The following is a 20,329-nucleotide window of genomic DNA, read 5'->3' as shown; positions in this document are numbered from 1 at the left end:
TATCAAATAGATGGAAGTCAGTGTATGCTTTCACAGCAGTGGAATCCAAAGCAAAGCCCATTTTAACAGACCTGACAATGGCAGAAAATGCTCATTAACAAGAAATATTTAACAGTGAAGTAGCTGATATATAAAAATGATCTATACGCCATACTTGTGCATTAAAATGCAACACCTGAGACAGGAGCCGAGCCTGTCTGCCATGACCAATGATATAATGACCTGCCCAACTAACCATCATTGTATACATTGCTTCCTAAACTGCTGACAAAACAAGTGGTTGGAAGAAATCAATCGCATACTTCCTGGAAGATTTTAAAGCAACTACAAAACTGAAAGATAAATAATCCAGCTGGAATCCCATACTGCCAACAATGCAGATATTTTTCAATTTCTCTTGATCAAATCATTTAGAGTGTGTTCTAAAACAGAGAACTACTGTTGGGAATTTATTTATTTATTTATTTTGAGAAGGGCCCTGAAGAAATTACTTGATCCCAGTTTTGGTGTTTATGATACCATTTTTGTTTCTTCCCTCTTCTGGACCTATGGTCTAGTAGCTCTGCTGGGCAGGGAGATGTCACCAACAGGCAGGAAAAAGCTGAATTTGATCCAAAATGGTTATTTCCAATTATGGTCTAGAAGAGGAGGAGGAGGATGGGTATCAGGCAACAAGACAGGCTTCTTCTAAACCTAGGGATTCCTGGGGCTTCTTTTGTCATAGTAATGTAGGGAGAAAAAAAAGTTGCTAATTTCCTTAGCAAAAGCAAACATTATTGACAATATGTACACCTATGCAAATGAGGGAGATCTGGTTTGGGGAGGAAAGCTTGCATCTCCACAGTTGCTGCAGATTGGGAAATCTGCACTCAAATTCCCACCTGTGGCTTATGCTTCCTGTGAGTGTGGTCATAAGCAAGGTCATGGGCAGATCTAGAATTTTGAAAGGGGGGTGCAGATGGTGAGGTGCATCATCACATATAAAATAACACAATTTTCTCCAGTTAAAATTAAACTAAAAGCTTTAGTAACATGCTAGGGGCCCAGGACTTTATTATTCAGTTTAAGATTGAAGCACAAATATAACTTCATTAGAATAAGTTAAAAACAGTCTGCTGGGCTGTGAAATAGGAGCTTTGTTACTAGGAGCAGTTAACAGAGAGCAGGATTGCAGAACAAAATATAGCTTGATTAGTGGAACATCAAGACCATTACAAAGACGAGGGGGTTGCTCGTCCTGTGGAATGAAGAGTTCAGATGGAATCAGGTAGATTATAATGAGCCAACTAAGTCATTTGCTTCACTAGAAATGCTGCTGTTACTGCCAGGTAGTTGGTTTTAAATTTTGGGTGGACCAGAAATTGAAGGGAGGGTACAACTGTGCCAGGGCACCTTCTACTGAATCGCTTTGTCTGTCTGGTCTATTTGATTGCAAGTTCATCCAGGAAGGCATTTGCTCGGGCTATGTATTCGTACAGTGCCCAGTGCAGTATGAGTACTGGTATGTCAGCTGTCCATGGCCCAAATACTTACAGGAAAGAAATTATATAGCAAAGCTGCTTTTAAAACACTTTATAAGTAGGCTTCTACAAACAATGGTAAACAAGAGTCTATTTTGAGAAGACAAAACAAAGCAAAGGTGGCAAAGGCAGTTCAAATACCTACTATTTCTGTGAAATCCAATGTGGCATAAAAATGACAGACAAATGAAGTCCTCCAATAATCATCAATACACGAACATAGGAAATTTTGGTATGTATTCATTTTGATATTGGTATGTATGGATATTTGGGTTTTTTGGTATGTATACATTATCCCCACTTCCATCCTTTGTCCATTTCAGCACAAACGGTGAGATTTTCAAAGCAACTGAAGGGACTCAGACACTTGCTTCCCATTAGTTTGAACAGCATGTGTTGCAGCTTATACACCTCAGCCCCCCAACAATCCTAGAGTTTATCATTATAACCTTGACTAATTTTAATTTTATTTAAATTGAGAGGCAAGAATTGGTCAAACTAACTAGCACATATTGCCATATTTTTTACAAGATGTAATCAAACCTGCCCAATGGGATATACAAAAAACTAGGAAAGGAGCTAGGTTAGTATTACATATGGATCACAAGTCCATTCTTAGAAATTCCTTTAACTGTTGCTCAGTTACCACAATGTGTGCTTGCTTATGTCTTTCTTGACATGCCTTCACTGTACTTAGTCACTGCTGGGAACAGCTCCACAGCATATTGATGAAATTAAAAAAAATTGGCCTGAATGTATTTTTCTAACAACGACAACTAATTCCATACTTAAGATCTTAACTGGAATTGTGTACACACAGAAGTATTAAAATACCATGTGTTTGAAGTGCTTCCGTATGGATTTAAGAGTCTAACTTCAGGCACCATGACTGGAAAGTTTTGGTCCTATTGAGGACTTTTACATGTGATCCAGGGGTGGAGGGGGGTGGTTGGTGCTTTGATTAGAGTGGCTCTGGATTGTAGAATTGGAAGCAAAAACATTCTGCCATTTCTTAGAATTACAAGCCATCTGAATAATTCTACTGTTGACTACAAAGGACCATCTCACAGTATCATAATAAATTCGAATTTATTGTACAGGATGTGAGGTTACCAATAAAATTATAAATGCAGACTTTGAGTTATGAGCGGTACTGGTTATCTTAGCACACACACATGCACTCACTCATTCAAACCCATGTCATTTAAATCTATGTAGTATAGTTTACAGTGGGGCTGTGCGAAGCTTCTGGTGCTGATTCGATTTGGAGGAGATTTGGCCTGATTCAGGGGCCGAATCTCCGAATCAAATCAGGGGGACCAATGAAAAGATCTGAATCGATTTGAAGCTCTCCAAATCAATTCAGAAAAGATTCGGAGAGCTTCAGTGATTCGGACAGTCCCTGCCTGCTGCAGTAGGGAACTGGACCTGGACTCTGAGCTGGTAAGTAGTGGGTCGGGGAGGGGAGGCTGGAGGAGCGGGGAGGGGACCATGGGGGGACCCCTGCCAGGCCACATCCCCTGCCTGCTCCCCCCTCCCCCCCCCAAGTCTGCCCCACCTGGACCCAGCTCCTAGTCTTTTTAAAAAAAGCCCCTACTCACCGGGTGCTGCCACAGCACATGGAGGGGCTCTGCCACAAGCCTCCCGACCCCAGGCCCGCCCACGGCTTCCCCACCTGCCCCAGCTCTGGCCCTTAAAAAAAAAAATTAAAATAATCAAAACCCCAAACTCACCAGCTGCTGCAGCAGGGGGGCTTCTGGGGGTGCATGGAAGAGCCCTTCATGCAGCACAGGGCAGTGAGAAGCAGCGGGGATTGCCCCCCCACTGGGCAGCAGCTGGTAAGCTTGGGCTTTTTTTTTTTTTTTTTTCAAAGGGCTGGGAGCTGGGGTGGGCAGGGCAGCCATGGGGGCAGAAACAGTGGGCAGGGGTTGGGGGGCTCATGGCAGAGCCCCCCCATGTGGTATGGGGTAGTGGGGATTGCCCCCCTGCCAGGCAGCAGCTGGTGAGTGTGGTCTTTTTTGTTCAGAGATCCAGGAGCTGCGGCAGACGGGGCAGACATTGAGAGCGGGTAGGGGGTGAGGCCTGTGTGATTCAGAGATTTGGCTGATTTGGCAGCAGCTGAATCTCTGAGTCAGATTTGGCCAAATCTATTCAGGACAGTGATTCACTTCACCAAATCGAATCACTGCCCCCCAAATCGGCCGAATCTGAAGTGAGTACTAGCTGCTTTGCACAGGCTTAGTGTATAGTAGCTGCTGTAGTGATTGTAAAAGCACTGGTGTCAGTATATCTACCTATCTGAGGCCCTGGAGTCTGCTGTTGATGGTCAGCTTCCTTAAAGGCAATGTCTTCTCCAGAAGGGGGTCACCTGCTTGTCCTTCTGTCTCAGTGGGTCAGGTGTTGGATGAGAGGGCGCCACTGAGGGCCTGAGGGTCACACTTCACTGTCTTTTATCCCTTTCTGGCAGGCTTGTGTGATCCCCCAGCTTCATTTTGGCTGCCCAATCCAAAGGTCGCTGTCCCACGTGGGTCTTGAGTAGTGCCCGACAGCTGTTAGTCACAAGTTTCTTGCCTGTCGTTAGTGCAGTTTCGGGAGTCAGTTTATGGTTTTCATTAATTAACAATGGTATTGTTAAGGGTTGCAGGAATAGTCAATAGGGTGGGTGTCTAGTCCCAGGAATCAGTTCCTTGGCTTGATTAGCTTAAAATGGCTTGTAGAGTAGAGTTTTGTAATGGTAAGTTCCTCTGGCTTGGCTATTGTCATTTAATTATCTACTGATCATCATACATACTGGCATTCACTCAAGGGACCAGCCCAATATAGCAGATTTTATCACTTTACAGTTATAATTTCAATGAAGTTTTTAACAATGGTCCAGGGTGTAACTTCATTTTACAGGGAGTACATTCCTTAAGGGTTTAAAAGCATAAAATACAAAATACCATGGTAAAGATGAGACAGATGAAATATAAAAATTCACTGTGAGAAATATATAAAAATGCAAAGTGAAGTAGTGAGGATCAAAGGCTACTGGGGACAGTAAGTGAGTTAGGTAGCACCAGGATATATTTACAGTCTTTGAAGTAGATATTTTAGTTCTCTTGTTTTCTGTAGTGACACTGAGCTTAATTGATATGTAGATGTAGTTTGCAAGTTTCTTCTACAGAAAGCCACTTCAGCTTTCTGGTTTGCTCTTAGCCTTGCTACGCCCATGCAATGAGTGTGCTAGGTCTCTGCCAATACTTAGAAAAAGTAATGCACAAAATGGGGGGTGCAGGCAAGAAGGGGTTTCTTGCTACACTACAGATGAGAGCAGAGTTTTGGTTTATGCCCACTGTTCTTAAGAACTGGAGTGGGTGAGATCTGGATCTGCATTTTGAACCTGCCATGTACTGTATCAACAGAATGACCTATACCAAAAATATGAACCTGAAGAACCTAACAAACCTGAAGAATCTAACAAACATTATGGCTGAGGGGCACTCCCAAGTACTGCACACCAGCTCGATATCAACAGTTTGGAGTGAGCCTATAGTCAGGGGGGAGCAAAATGCAGCCCGGGGGCCAGATGCGGCCCGCCAGGCCATTCTACCTGGCCCACGGAGCCCCTAAAAATTTAGAAAATTAATATTAATCTGCCCTGAGCTGCCTGTCATGTGGCCCTTGATGGCTTGTCGAAACTCAGTAAGTGGTCCTCTGCCCAAAATAATTGCCCACCCTTGCATAGATCAACCAAAATGATTGGGGGCAGGCAAGATAAATCAATACACTTATAAATTAAGGCTACCTTTCAGCAGAGCACTTAAGCACATTTTCCAACATTAACCACAAGTCTAAATTCATCCCAGCTGAGGAGACTAGGAAGTGGCATCTATCTGTCTCACAAGACAACAGAATTGCACTGAGGCAGGCATCATTTCACTGAACATCTGCAAGTGTGGCTGTAGAGCCCAATTCTTGAGTGACAGTCCTTTCCATACCCGTCACCTTTGAAATTGATATCAAACAATACTGAATGTGATATGGGGTTCTTCCTGAAGTTTCTTCTTCTTTCCTTTGCATGTTGGGCTTTTTTGTCCTCAAAAGCCTTCATTCCATGCTTAATGAACTGTTTCCAAGTGCTTAAAACCTCAGCAAGTTCACGACCCTGCTAAACTCCACTTCAGATCTCAGAAGCCTCAAATGTTGATCCATCATAGTTCACTGATCCATCATAGCTGACTGATATGGGATAAAATGCTGCACTGACTTCTAAAGTTAGGGACAGACATTACACATAACCTGGTTTAAGTGATCAGAAACTGGTTTAAACCTGTACCAGAACAGATGTTCAGTGAACATAAACTAGTTTGAAAATGGCTGAAACTGGTTTGAGATAAACCTGGTTGAATGTAGTATCAGACTTAACTGATTTGGGTCAAACCCTTTACACAATATCTGTTCCAGACCCCTTGCTGGTTTAAGATAAACCAGACACCCCCAGCATCCTGGCATGGTCTCTGGGCTGGCAGGGCTCTTTGCTTCACAGCAGGGCTGGCCCCTCCTCTCTGCTCCCTAGCTGGAGGTCCAGCAGAGATTACAGACACTTCAGGGTCTGCCTGGCTTCCCCTTGCCCTACTCCCCCCTTCCCCCCGCCCACTTGCTCAAGCAGGAATTCTTCCTCCCTCCTTCCCATCTCCCACAGCATGGACCCTAGCACCACAGACCATAGACATGTGGTTTGCTAGCTAATGCCAAGAGGTGCCTGTGTGCCTCTCTCTCCACTGGGACAGGAAGACAGAACAGTGACTGTTTAGGGCTAGTTGGAGCTAATCCAACAGGTCAGCTAGCAAGCTCTTTACAAAGAGTTTGAACTAATGGAGAGAAGCTATTGTTTTGGTGATGAGGTGATATACACTATTATCAGCCCCTGCTGGCTTGCTTGCCTGTCACTTTGCTACAGACCGTATAAAGAAGCAGGGAGAGAGATTGAAAAGCTCCATATCCATCAACAGATGCATTCACTGCACTGCATCCCTCTCCTCCCCCCCACCCCCCGACACTTACCTCAGAGTACTGGCAGGGGCCTGGGGGCTGGCAACACTCCCACCCCTTGAGCAGCCAGTGGGGAAAAGCCTGGGACTGTGCAGGGAGACCTCCCTAACCAGAGGTCCTGTGGGGACCTGGCCATGCCCAACCCCGCTCAGGTCAGCCCTGTGCAAGGGAAAGGAGGGCTGCTTTAGGGCCTCTCTGGCTTCTAGCCTGAGCCACTGCAGGCATGTGCCTACATTTCCTCAGTCCAGAGAGAATGTCTGTTGAGTTACAAAATGGTTCAGCATAGCTAGGTTAGACTAATTTGCAAAGATTGAATCAATTCAGGCTTTTTGAATGTCTGTCCGTAGCCTAAAAGGCCACTTTGGATGGGAGAGGACCAGATGTAATTATAAAACCAAGGAGGGAGCTGGGGTAGGGAGAGGAGGTTTAGGGTGTGGTAAAAAGGGAGATTACTACAAGCAATGAGCTGAAATGTGAAAAAAGAAGAAAAGGCTGGAAGACAATCCAAAGCTCATCTGGTACAATCTCCTGCACAAGTGTCAGAGCAGCTATTCATAAGACGGTAGGAAATTAGAATCAGAAAAAGTATTCCCAAATACGTCTCTGGATAGAACAACAGTATCCTATGCCATCTGGAGGCTAAAACAGAGTTTAGCAGATTATTTTTTTCTTCAGAAAAGAACATAATGGTTCTTCAGGTAAGCAAATATCTGAAAGGGCTTATTTTAGCTCCCCCTTTGCCACCGTGAAATACAAATCTTTTGTATTTTCATTGTGTAGTGCCAACATTAGAAATACCAACCTGCAGAAACATTCTAATTTGTGATTGAATCTACTCCCAAAATGAATCAAAACCAGTGCTTCTCAAACTTTCTGATGTGGAGGACCAGCAATTTTCTTTCCAGTGGGCCAGGGACCGGTGCCCAGTTCAACCGGTGGCAGCAACTGCATATAACAGCGCTACTCAAATGCGCGACCAGCTGTTTCTTTCTCTTTCCTCACCTCGCACGATGTGACGTCACCTGGAGTGTTGGAACGTACAAACTGTGGCGCTATAACATATCAGTGTTATGCTTCTGAAAATATATTTCTTTCTTTCCTGGCAATGCGCTGCGGACCGGCGAGCGGTGGCTCGCGAACAGGCACCAGTCCGCGGACCACCACTTTGAGAAACACTGCTTTAAACCAACATACGCTAAAAATGTTGCCTGGCTTGGATCTCATCTCTTTGCCCCACATCAAAACACGTTACAGAGATGCAGAATCATGCATGCAGGAGAAATAAGTAAGCTTTTTAAAAGATGCAACACTGTGATTGCAAACATCTCAGAAGCATGCCGTCTGGAACGTTCTCACATGGAAATCTACTTCGCCTATGGTAACTTAGAGGTTCAGAGGTCAAATGAGAACTAAGTATAAATTGCTCTTGCTTGAAGTAAAACCAGATTTCCCCCCCCAGTTGAGGAACTAATTTGCCTGGTTTGCTTTCAGAGATTAGGAGAGGCTGTAAAATTTAACCACTAAAAGCAAGAAGCTGCACACTAACATTCCAAATCCTAACATGTAAAAATTGACAATGCTGAAATGTAGGGGAGGCCAGCAATTTTCCATTGAAAAAGTTTTGATTCAGCGGTGGCTAATGTGGAACTAAAGATTACCGTTTCATGTCTTGCCCAGAGCCCCTGCTTGCATGCAGCTCTGAAGCCCAGGGGGTAGGAGGAAGGGAGGAGGGGGAAGAGAGAGAAGGGAGTGGTAAACAGCAGCAGCATTCACCCCTTAGGCTCTGGAATCCCATGAAAGCAGGAGCTCTAGCCAAATCCTGCCCTGATCAACTGGTGAGCTCAGAGCTCACCGCTCACATGGTGCTTCAGCATGAGCCTGCACTGAGCTCAGAGCCTTATCCACCTTGCCCAGAACCTGGATCTCCTACTGCCCCACTGTCCTCTATGGGCTGCCTCCTCATTCAGACTGTACTGTCCAGGATGCAATTGCCTTCTCTGGCCCAGGGTTGAGAATGTCATGTACCATGGGAGATAAGAGTCTAAGTGACCCACATAGAGAATGTGAACATGGGTTTTCACTAGAAGTTAACATTTTCAGGGGTAGGAGCAAAGAAGCCCATTTTCTGACCAACTCTATTCAAACTCCTTCTAAAGAGACTGGCACCAGTCTCTTAATGAGTCAAACTGAGAAAACAGTGCCTGGATCTGAAGGGTTAGAGGTGACAACTCAGCAGTGTCAGCAGATGAATTTTGACCTTGGCTTTTTGCTTTACCCACTAATGCAAAAAGGGCTAAGGCCACCGAATTAAAGGTGCAGGTCCAGACCCATCTTTTTTCACAAGACTGACAGGTTTGGGAGAGATTTCTCAGCTTCAGGGGATACTCTTTCCTCTAAAATTGGCAGGATCCAAAGATCATGAAAGTACTGTTCTATTGTATATTGTACATACCTCCTAAGCCACATAATACAATAATTAAAATACAGGATGAGTTTACAAACCTGAAACACTAGTTTTGGCATCACCATAGATATTGTTACTAATGAACACAACACTAATCAACAACAGAAGGAAATGGATTGTTTAGTGGCCTGTTTCTTGGAACCACACAACACATCCACCCTGCTAATATTCCTCATTCATCGATCGTGCCAACACAACCTGGCATGGCACAGTTGCTGAGAACAGAAAACTCCCCAGGGAACTGATAGACAGGCAGATTATCAAAAGTAGAGGAAAGAAGCAAACAAACAAATCCAACCTGGCAACCTAGTCTATGAAAGAATGAGAACAATACGTTAGTTTATTGGCTAAAGAAAAAAAATCAAGGGCCCTCACACATCTGTCAGCAATGCCATGACACTGGTGTACATTTGAAACACATTTCTATAAACCAACTCATCCCCATTCCCTGCATGGATGTATGGATAACTGTAGGGATACTCTTCCCCAATAAGAAAGCACATTACTTCCATGGCACTCCTCTCCCCTTGCCTTGCAGAGCTCTGCTTTGTAAGGAGGGCAAAGGAAGAAGTTCCGTTCTATGCAACATTACTTCCTGAAAATCTACAGATCATCCTGTAGGAGAAAGTGAGGCAGACAGAAGTCCCAGCTACTCCCACTGAGATGTGAAGTCTGCTCCATTTAACTCACAGAGGTTTACAGTTACAAATATCCCCTTGTCCTCCTGTTGTTTCCTCTTTGGATTCTTCAGCCTAATATGGCCTCATTCCCATGGACAATGGAGAGGTAAAAATAAAGGTGACCTTCTCCAAGTCCAGAAGGACAAATGTAGAAATTAAGCTATGTGTTGACCCATGAGCTAAACAGACACAAGCTGTGTAAGGCATACGGTTCATCTAATTAATCTCTGTAGACCTGAACTTCAAGAATATTCATTGAAGGTGACAAACTTCTGAGATGCCGGGCAGAAGAAGTCTTCTGTATGCAAACAGTTAAAGGGAAACCACCCATGCTTTATATTTTTTAAATTGAGCATTTTTTTGGAAAAAACCCACGCAATCCTTTTTTTGACAGAGCATGCTTTAGATGTTATAGCCTAACATGTATGTGCATATTTCTGCATAAGTGCATGTATGTGCATATGTATCTGAATATTTTAATTAAGAGCTTTTCTGTTTCCCTGTTTCTGTTCAGAAGGGTGTTATAAGCAGCTCAGATAGCTACAACATGTAAAAATATAATTCAGGCCTTTTCCTTCTCAACTTCACTTTTTCTTCTAACACATTCACTTTCAGTTTCCATTTCAGCTAGACAACTTCTTTTCCCCCTTACTGCTTGTCCTAGCCACCTGCAGAGGGTTCGGGACTGAGAGTATGGTCGGGGGTAGAAAGGTAAGAAAGGTTTATTGACTTAACAAAAACACAACTACGCGTAGTAACAAGACAAACAATGATAGACAAAAGCAATTCACGTCGGCAACTTATTGGCAGTCCCCTCTGATGCCTGATGCACAGCAAGTTTCTCTTTCCACAAAATTCAGTGAAGTCAGGTGTCCCCGATCAGCGCTGTCCGAGGGGTACTGGGAAGGACCCTGAAATGCAGTTCTTGGGCTCCTTGAGGTCCACGGGCCCACTGATCCAGGCAACAGCTAACTCATCTTTTTCACAGAGCTGTATCTTCCTTCTGAATGGTTTCTAGATATTTCAGATAATTTATAGCTTCTGAATGGTTCTGATAACGTACAACCACTCAGATTCCTTTTACTTCAACTGTCCTTAGACTGACCAATAGCAGTACTAGCTTTGCATTCCTTTGAAAAGGTAATTTTAACTATGCCACAGGGCCTTACTACTTCAAGGTTTTGTTAAAGTTACTAGGCCTTACTTTATTAAAGGCCTCACTACATCTTAAACTTTAATTAGGCTTTTAGCAACAACATATAGCTTAATATCTAAACAAATGCAGAAAAACCACTTAGTCTAATCTTCATAGAGCCTTCAGCAAGCACCTTATCACACAGACAATTTCAGCTGTCACAAGTGCTCTTTGGTAGGAAAGGACATTCAAAGTCAACTGGATAGCGATGTCTACTATCCACAATTTGTTGCGAGAAGCACGAAGTGAGCAAACTGGAAAGAAAAACAAGAAAACAATAGTAAATCTTGTAATGATATTAGGTACCAGATTTTCAGAGAGAAAAGGTTTTTCCAAGGAAACAGTATCTCTTAATCAATAAGCCAGATGCAGATGAGCAATCTATTAAAACTTAAGTATGGGCAAATCTAGGATTTTAAAAAGTGGCTGCAAATGGGGTGGTACATCATCACATACAGCACAGCACACATTTTTATCGAGGAATATGTGCTGAAACTAGAAAGTTTACTAATATGTTAGGAGCCTAGGGTTTTCTTATGCAGTTTAAGATCAAAGCAAAAACAAATAACTGTAATGGAATGTGTATTAAATTACACGTTAAAAACACAAAAATGGGCAAAAATAATCAAGAAGGTGTTTCTTTACTTTTGTAGTCATTTGAATTAAACATACATCTCTTTCAGATTCACAAAACAAAATCAAGCCTTCTTGAACATCTTGACAGTGCATCCCTTGCCTCAGTGAAAGTTATTTCCACACCTGAGTTCATGTTCACCTGAGTTAATAGTTCTACACCTGAATAATTGTTTTCAGCTACAGGTAAAAACAGTCTGCAGGGCTTTGAAATAAGAGCTACATTGCCAGGAGCAGCTAAACAGCAGAATTTAGGAAGAAAGAGTAGCTTGATTAGTGGAACATTAAGACCACTAGAAAGGAGCAAGGTTTGTTAGCACCTGTGGAATAGTTTAGAAGGAATTAGGTAGATTACAATGAGCCATGAAGTCAAGTGACTCCCTCACTGCTGCCTGAATAGAAATGCTGTTGACACTGCCAGGCGATTGGTTTTAAAGTCTGGGTAGAGCAGGAATTGAAGGGGAGTGCAACTTTGCCATTGCACCTCTTCTAGATTTACCCCTGGTAATAAAACATAATCTATGGTTGTGAGAAGCACTTGTGAGTTCTGTTGTGGTAAGACAGCGTTGTACAATGATTGTTAGGGAGTTTTATCCATAATTGGCAGCTACAGAAATATTTAAACAGTCTGGAGTCGGCTATGTTGAAAGAATACATTATAAACATATTTCCGAGTCTCTTCAAGTGAAGATACTACAATTTGAACTTGATCATGACATCCTAACTCATGCAAACCTCCAGTTAGGACATAAGAGCAAGTCCCTAAGGAGCCTCTGTGCCTGACTGATGCATCTTTATCATCCATTCAAATTAATTTTCTCAGAGGGCCTATTTTGTAAACATGTATATTCTGCTTCCCCTTACATTTCTAAAGGAAACAACAGTAGATTGATCAGATTATTAAGAATAGCTGCAGACTGCCTGCTGCCTGGATTTTCACCTGCCATTGTTTGGAATCAGCTAGTGCACTGACAGACGTGGAAAAAAAACAACTCAAAATGGGCTTTATTAGAATCAGCAGCGCATTATTTTGACCCAGCTCCACAGCATCTATATAGATCAACCGCTTTCAGTGGGGCATTTTGGCACTTTTAACTAATAGCCAATTCAATCAGCTATTAAATAAGAGCATCAAAAAAGCCCAGCTAAAGCCCCAGATGTATACAAATGTTGGGCAAGCTGGGTCCAACTAACACAATGCCTCTTCTGGGTGTGTGCTGGGCTTGACGCAGGGGCACCTGGAGTTTAAAGTGCTGTTTTGGTTGGGTTTTTTTAAAATAGGTAAGCATCCCTAGTGGCTAAATATAACTAAAAGCAGCTGTTACTTTGGTTCCTTTGGGCAATGCACAGCTCCTGGCTGGCCTTCTGAGTTCTCTGAAGACATCTAGAACAACTAGCCTTATCAAAGTTAACATGCATGTATATTAATAAGATACCTTTGTGATTTATCGGGGAGAAAATAAACCTCTTTCTTAACAAACTCTTAGATGCAGATTTCTTCATGCAGTGTCAGTCACATGGTACATATTCTAGAACAGATAGCTTCTTGCCACTGCTGCTTTTCAGCGGTATTTTTCACTCGCGCACCAGCCAGAGAGTAGCTGGGCAATTAACATGTGATCCAATTTGAGTTACTGTGCAATTTTCAGCTCGCTCATCCTGCCAACCTGTAGTGTCACTGGATGAAATGGAGTGGTTGGGAGCTATCACAAGATTGTGGTGAGCTTCAGTGTCTCATAAGGAATTGTGCAATTACTGAGCGTCAGTCATACCACTATGTATCTGACCCTATCACTTAATAATTAAGATGACAGATGGAAAGGGAAACTGGGAATTTTGAAAGACATGGATTTGGTTTTGCATTTTATATGCAGTTAACTTCATTTTAAAATCTATTAATCCCCACAATTAAGAACTGAATTGTCACTTCATACAGCTATTTCTACATCCCTTCCTCAGAAGAGACCAGACTTACCTCAGGAAATGGGAATTGTCTTTACCATTCAGTTTTTATTAGGAAGTTGAATATCAAAAAGCATTGAGGTCCTGATCCACAGTCCATGGAAGTTAACAGGACCATTTCCATGGTCTACCATGGGGCTTAGATCCAGGTCTTACTCCTATACCAGTGGTCACCAACCAGTGGATCTCGATCCACTAGTAGATCTCAGAGCCTCTTGGAGTCGATCCAAGCCTGGGGTGGGAGGCTGAGTGCCCGTGTGCATGCACACACACGCGCCCCCGCCCAGCAGGTCAGTCCATGGGGGAGGGGAGGGGCAGGGGCTAGATCGAGGCCCCCGTGGTGAGGGACAGTACCGCAGTGGCAGGAGCAAGGGTAAGTTGAGTGGAGCCCCGGCCGGGTGGGACGCACCTGCTGGGGAGATGCGACTCCAAATAATTTTTTCTCCCTCTGCCTTGATCTGTGCCCACCTCCCCCCACCCCACACTTACCTCCTGTTCAGGGGGGAGGGGTGGTGGCAGCAGCACATGGTAGATCTTGGGTTGCTTTTAAATGCCAAAGGTGATCTCCTACTTAAAAAGGTTGGAGACCACTGCTCTATGATCAACTATATTTAGCACCTGGCTTAGAAAACCCAGTAGTTCCACATGAAATACTAGCACATGATCCTTGGTTTGCAAAGTAATTTACACTGGCAAAGGCTTGTTTTTATACTGAGCCCCTCTGACAGGTATGGAGATCTGACCCCATGTATTACTTGTCTGGGGCCCAAGTTTGTTGAATAGTTCCAAGTTTCCTCAGACCCAGACTAGAAAGAGAGACAATTTATTAGATTTTTTTAAAAGTGGAAGAAAGAAACCAAACCAGGAAGTGCCATTCTAAGTTGATGCTTTTTAATTGTTAATCTCCTTAAAAACAAAATAATTAAAAAAAAAATTAAGACAGTGCTGTATTTTTTTTCTGTACAACCATATGAAAACAATAAAATGTGTACATTATGTCAAAATACTCAACTAACAGTAGGGGTTTAGGTTGTAGCCGTGTTGGTCTAAGGATATAGGCAGACAAGGTTCCTTGGGTGAATTTGATATCTTGATATCCAATTTGGGTTGGTCTAATAAAAGATATCAAATTCACCCAAGGAACCTTGTCCAACTAACAGTAGCCCTTATTTGAAATACATCAACATTTCCCTTTTTAAATGGGCCCCAACTAGAAGGGGAAAAACAGCCAGGGAACCTAATTGTAACTAATCAGAACACTGAAATCAGAAAAGTGGATTATTTTGGATAAGCAACACCAACAATAAATATTGAATGGATGCAGGAAGCACAATGAGACAGTATAAATAAACAAGTTTTAGTCCTAGATCATGAGAATTATAGTACACAGAGCATCAGTTTTTATATGCAAGAAAAATACACTTTATTCAAGTCATTTTATTGAGGAGGCAATCTCCAAGATGATAAAGCATTACCTGGACTCCTATTCCTTCAAGAGAGAAATCCTGCCCTAGTCATTTACACTGGAACAGTGACCAATCTTAATTTTAATTAGCTTTTTCATGAAGTGAAATGGAATTTGCCTGCCCTCCTCAGGGAGTTTCCATTGGCTTCAAACAGAAGGTGATTCTAACAGAAAATGTGATTGGTATCGTCATTCAGGATTCACCCAGGAATCTCATCTGCTGTATTTTTCTTCCCATAATTAGAGAACTTCACCTCTCTCCTGATAAGAGCAGACATTTGCTTTGGAAATCATAATTCACAAAAGTGCTTGCGTGGATTTTGTTTCTTTCTTTGTTTAATAGTTAGGAATGGAAATATTTACTCTATTTTTTCTTACAATGAAAGTAAGTCATACCCAAGGTCCAGCCTATAAATCATCAGCGTTTAGTCAGATATAGGTAGGTGCAGCTACTATTAGTTTACTGATATTCTGCTGCCATGTAAGACAGGTGAACCATCCCACAGCAGACAGAGTGCAAGAGAAATCTTCTGTACTATTTAAACCAGACACTTAAATCCAAGGGGAACTTTCTCAGTCCTGACAACTTTTTGGGGTTATCCTGGGAATAATGAATGCTGACCACCTAGGTATTTCAGGTCATTCTTGACCAGTAGCACATCAAAGAAGAATCCCATTTAAGTGATTACTAGCCAACTGCCCATCAAGAATGACCGGGGGGGAAGCGCTTCCCGGGGGGGGGAGGGGGGGGCACGGAGGGGGAGAAGTTTACCCCACAGTCCCCTCTGTCCACTCCCGCCAGCACCCCGTGCCACCACCACCTCCAGCATCGCTGGCCTTGCTACCCCCCCAGGGCCCTGCTCCTCGGGGGCAGTGGAGCGCTGCCATGATGGTGGGGACGGAGCAGGGGGGTGAGGCCAGTGGCACTGGCTTTGCACCCCCAATCCATGCCCTCCATCATGGCAGCACTCCGCACTCTGACTGGTTGTTTCACTAATCAATCGGAGTACTCCAAGAGTGTTATGGACAGACAGACAGACAAAGCCCTTTATTATATAAGACTACTAAAAGAAAAAGAAATGAAGTGTAAAGTACAGGTCCCTCTTTTCTAGTGTTCCTTTTGGAACTCCTTCCATTTGGTCCATGTTGCCAAGTGAAGTGATAAAGTAGCTGCATTTGGTTGTTACCTGACAAGAGTTTGGAAAAGGTAAAAATAAGACCCACTGTTGCAAATCAAATGCAATTTCTATTTCAGGGAGAATCTGGCAGAAGAATTTATTTGAATAATACTAAAGCATTTCAGAGAAGGGGGAAAATGCAATAAACAAATGGCTGCTCTGAATAATGGACAAACACTGTTGCAGTTCTCCCTTCAGTTTTACTTAAATGACATGCTTCTCATTGCTGGTACACAGTTGTGGACCCAAAGTCGATAGAATTCTTTAACTAACAGTGGACTCTACCAGGTGGCCAAGTTTCCTACGTGTTTATCTTAATGCCACAAACATTTCTAAACTTTGCATGTGTTTTTGTCATTACTACCACAAAAACTGGTTTAAAAATGCAGCAGAATCCCAAAGACCCTGTTCATTAACCCTTCATAAGATTTTTAACTACTTAATAGTTATTGTATAGTACGTTCAGAAACTTCATACCTCTTATGCAATGCAACCAGTGCACTGGATCCCAAGAACAAATGCCCACCTGCCCACCCCATCCCCACAGTCCTACCAGAACAAGTAGCTAGAAATAAATCCTTCATCAATAACGCCTTCATAATTCAACATTCATGTACCAGGAAAATAAATCCAAATTAGTCCTCAACTTGTAAAATTAACAGGTAAATTATTATTATTTTTTAAATCAGTTAAAACAGCAGCAGCATATTGCAAACATAAAAAACAATTAAATTATAACTTTGAGATATACACAGATAAAAACAGATCTCAGTTTTGACTGGATAAAACAACAGATTTTAGAACCTGGTATATACAGTAGACTTTTGTGCATTTACTTTTGGTGAAGAGAGTAAAGCCAAGGAACCTATTTGGGAGTACTTTGACACTTAAATTCTCAGATTGAAACTTTCACAGATTTATATATTTAAAGGAAAACAACAACAATGAGACACCAACCTGAGTAAAACTCTATTAAAATAGAGCCATCATTATTCAGTTATGTATTGCACCTTTAAATAAATCATTTTAGACTGTATAAAAACAGAATCAGCCAGAAATAGGAGATTTTGCTCCCCTTCTCTCTCTCTCTCTCTCTCTCACATGCGCGCGCACATGCGCACACACACACACACTCTGTAGTTAAAGCTCAGAGTGACACACCACCCTCCTCTTCCCCTAGCTGAGGCACTGTGATGATAAGGCCTTGGAGGGTTGTGGTGAAAGGACAGATCACCACTAAAAAGTAGGAGAGTGTTACTACAATTAAAAGCTTGATATTAGCCTTATTTAAAAATCTATATGCAATCTAAGAGTTTCAGTACAAAAATATAGATCTCTGATGGTTTTTGTTTACAGAGTCTTGACTAGAAAAGGCAGAATTTCTATATATAAAAACATCCATTTGTAGATGTTTGTACTCCTTTCTGTTTTTTAAATAAAAAGGAATGCTAAGAACAAATCAAAGATGCATATGCTCATAGCTAAATAACCAGATACAGTAGATAGAATATGTTCCTGACATTTATAATTAAATATATTAACAGTCTGGTGTCTGTATATGAAAATCATATAAAACTGTAATTAAAAAAGAGCCTGTGTCATTTATTACCTTTAATATTTTATATCTAGTTCATCATTCATCCTGCAATACTACATCACTTACAAGTAGACTGAAGTTCCCACGTGAAAACAAAATTCCTCTGTTAATTGTAATAACAGTTTCTGCAACTCCCACTAGCATTTTTACATGGCATCTTCAAATTAGTCACACACAAAACTGTACAAAACCATGTACAACAGTGCATTTCCCTTTTCTCTGTGAAGGGAAGAATGGCCTCCTGGTAACTCATCTTCCTGTTTGGTTAGGCACAGTAGCCATTTGCCTTCCCAAAATTGGGCGCTGGTGCAAGATTTTCATAGATTGCCATTGCTGTTGTGTTTTGGTAGATAAGATCCACTTTTTTGTCCCTCTGGGATTTAATAATGTCCAAAACACATTGGTTTAGGAAGACATACTGCTCCTAAGGAAAAGAAAAATGAAGGACATCATAGACTTTAGCAAGCACCTTGCTCCAGCAAAGCCACAGCTCATGATAATAGAAGGGAACCTTTTTGATATGGTGAGAAATAACAGTAGAAGCATAATCTTAGATGACTTTACTTGTTCAAGATTTAGAAGCAATCCTAAAAGTAAACATAAGAACCATACTTGATCCAACCAATGGTCCACATAGCCCAACATCTTGTCTCTGAAAGCAGCAAGTAGTAGAAGTTTTAGAGAGAGTATGAACAGAACTAGACTAAAGTAATCCATCCCCTGGCGTACCTTCCCTGACATCAACCATCATTGATTTAGGGATGTCAGAGGATACAGCCCTAACCCCTATTTAATAAATCCCAATGTACATGACCTCCATGAATTTCTCTAATCCCTTTTTTGAACCTGGTTATTCCATCCACCTCAACAATGCCCTATGATCCCTTATGCAAGGGCCAGTGGTAGCTATGAGAGCTTTACTAAAAGCAAGAGAGGCAGATGGTAGAGGCCTGAATTAGTGATGCACCAAGGTATTCTCTGCCCCATCAGCGTTTCCATGGCGCTTTGACAGGTGCTCCTTTGTTGAACCACATAAAAAACAGAATTTAGAAACATTCTGGGCCCATCTACTACACATTTATTAATGCGCTTTTGCTACTGCACATTAAATTTAGTACCTCTAATGTGAGGTACTAAATAAATGCGCATCTGGCAGCCCTAATGTGCAGCAGCGAAAGTGCACAGGTTTTTAGTGACACTTAATATGGAGTAGCCTATTTTTACTGCGCATTACTGTATAAGCACAGTTTTTGACGTGATGCTTTAATGCACAGTAAAATGGGTTACTGTGCATTAAAATGCATGGGTAGACACACCCACTGAGTAGTAAGTAGAGAACACTTCCAGTGTGGAATGTATTTCTAAGATGTGGATTCATTATGCCTGTTACAGTTATTTTTAAGCATGTTACAGAAAGAGACATTTGCCTTACCTCTGTTTGTACCATTAGCGGCCGATGCATTCGAAGGTCATACACTACACCATACACGTCGGCAGTGTTCTCCATTTCTATTTGTTGGATCAGTCGGTCAATTGCAATAAAAGTACCTGTCCTTCCAACACCAGCACTAGAATAAAATCATTATGCATTAGGTGGATGAACAATAGCATTTTTATAGTATAGTATAATAGTGAATTTTGAGGTATATTCAATTTCCTTGTATAAAGAAGCAGTGAGATGAATCTAGGGAATTATGATAAGAATTCTCTTTATACCTGCAGTGTACCAGAGTAGGAGATTCTGGGGGATTTTGCCTTGCGTATTCCTCAACAAGATGTCTAAAGCTGATGAGAAGTTCCGTAGTCTCTGGAACACCGTGATCAGGCCAGGCAGTGAAATGGAACTGGCGTACACAGTGACTGTCTGTCTCGTTATTCTAGAAGAACATACATTAAAAGGGAAATTAGGCCTCAATGTAGAAAAACATTCCTCCTAGCTTAATACTATGAAAGTTACCTTCTATGAATGGGCAGGATTGCCAACTGTCCTTAAATTTATATAAAAATCAAGGCTAAAACCACCTGTCCATAAAATCCATAAAAAAATGAGCAGTCTGTAAAAAAATCAAAGCCAACAGTCTGATTAAAGCTGTGTCATCAAGAGCAGAGAATTCCTACCTGGTGTCTGAGCAGGAGCACAGCACCCTGAAGTGAGCTCTTTTTAGGGCTAGGGCTTTGTAGTCCACAGAGGTCTCCACAGCTCCCTCCTCCTGCCCTAGCCACATGCTACTACTGCTGCTGCATCCCATCTGTCTATAATACTGCTGGGGTGCAGGTAGGCTGCCGTAGGCAGACAAGAATCTTTCTTTGGGGACCTGTGCCAGGACAGGAAGAGCAGGACTGGCAGGGAAGGGGGTGGGGTGCAGAACGGTGTGGGCTGTGGTTGGGGGAGATCAGGGTATGGGGGTGAGTAGATGAGCCCTGAGGTGTAAAACCACTGGTGAAAGTCAGAACTGGGCACTACTTTAAACAAACATTATTCAAATTTCACCCCTCGTTCCCTGAAAGCCAAGGAAACTGATTGGCCCAACAAAGCTATATTTCAAATCAGGTTCTTTTTTGCCTTTTACTTTTTCCTCTGGTCTCGTTCGTAGCATTTGA

General features: G+C 42.2%; 1 protein-coding gene across 8 annotated transcripts in view; it reads right to left on the bottom strand.

Moving 5' to 3' along the window:
• Positions 1-17,736: 17,736 nt before the first annotated feature.
• PTPRJ (protein tyrosine phosphatase, receptor type J) overlaps positions 17,737-20,329 on the bottom strand; it is a 171,455-nt gene continuing 168,862 nt past the window's right edge. For all 8 annotated transcript variants that reach the window (XM_006022013.2, XM_006022012.1, XM_006022015.1 and 5 more), the window contains 3 exons: positions 19,445-19,605; positions 19,161-19,296; positions 17,737-18,152 (listed from right to left, as the gene is read on the bottom strand). In XM_006022013.2, the coding sequence (XP_006022075.1) occupies positions 17,994-18,152; positions 19,161-19,296; positions 19,445-19,605 (456 nt within the window). In that variant the 3' untranslated portion in view covers positions 17,737-17,993. The remainder of the gene's footprint in view (positions 18,153-19,160; positions 19,297-19,444; positions 19,606-20,329) is intronic.

Source organism: Alligator sinensis, unplaced genomic scaffold (assembly GCF_000455745.1).
Source record: "Alligator sinensis unplaced genomic scaffold, ASM45574v1 scaffold983_1, whole genome shotgun sequence".
Classification (NCBI taxonomy): domain Eukaryota; kingdom Metazoa; phylum Chordata; order Crocodylia; family Alligatoridae; genus Alligator; species Alligator sinensis.
Note: the sequence above shows the minus strand (reverse complement) of the source record. Positions and strands in the feature narration are given on the sequence as shown.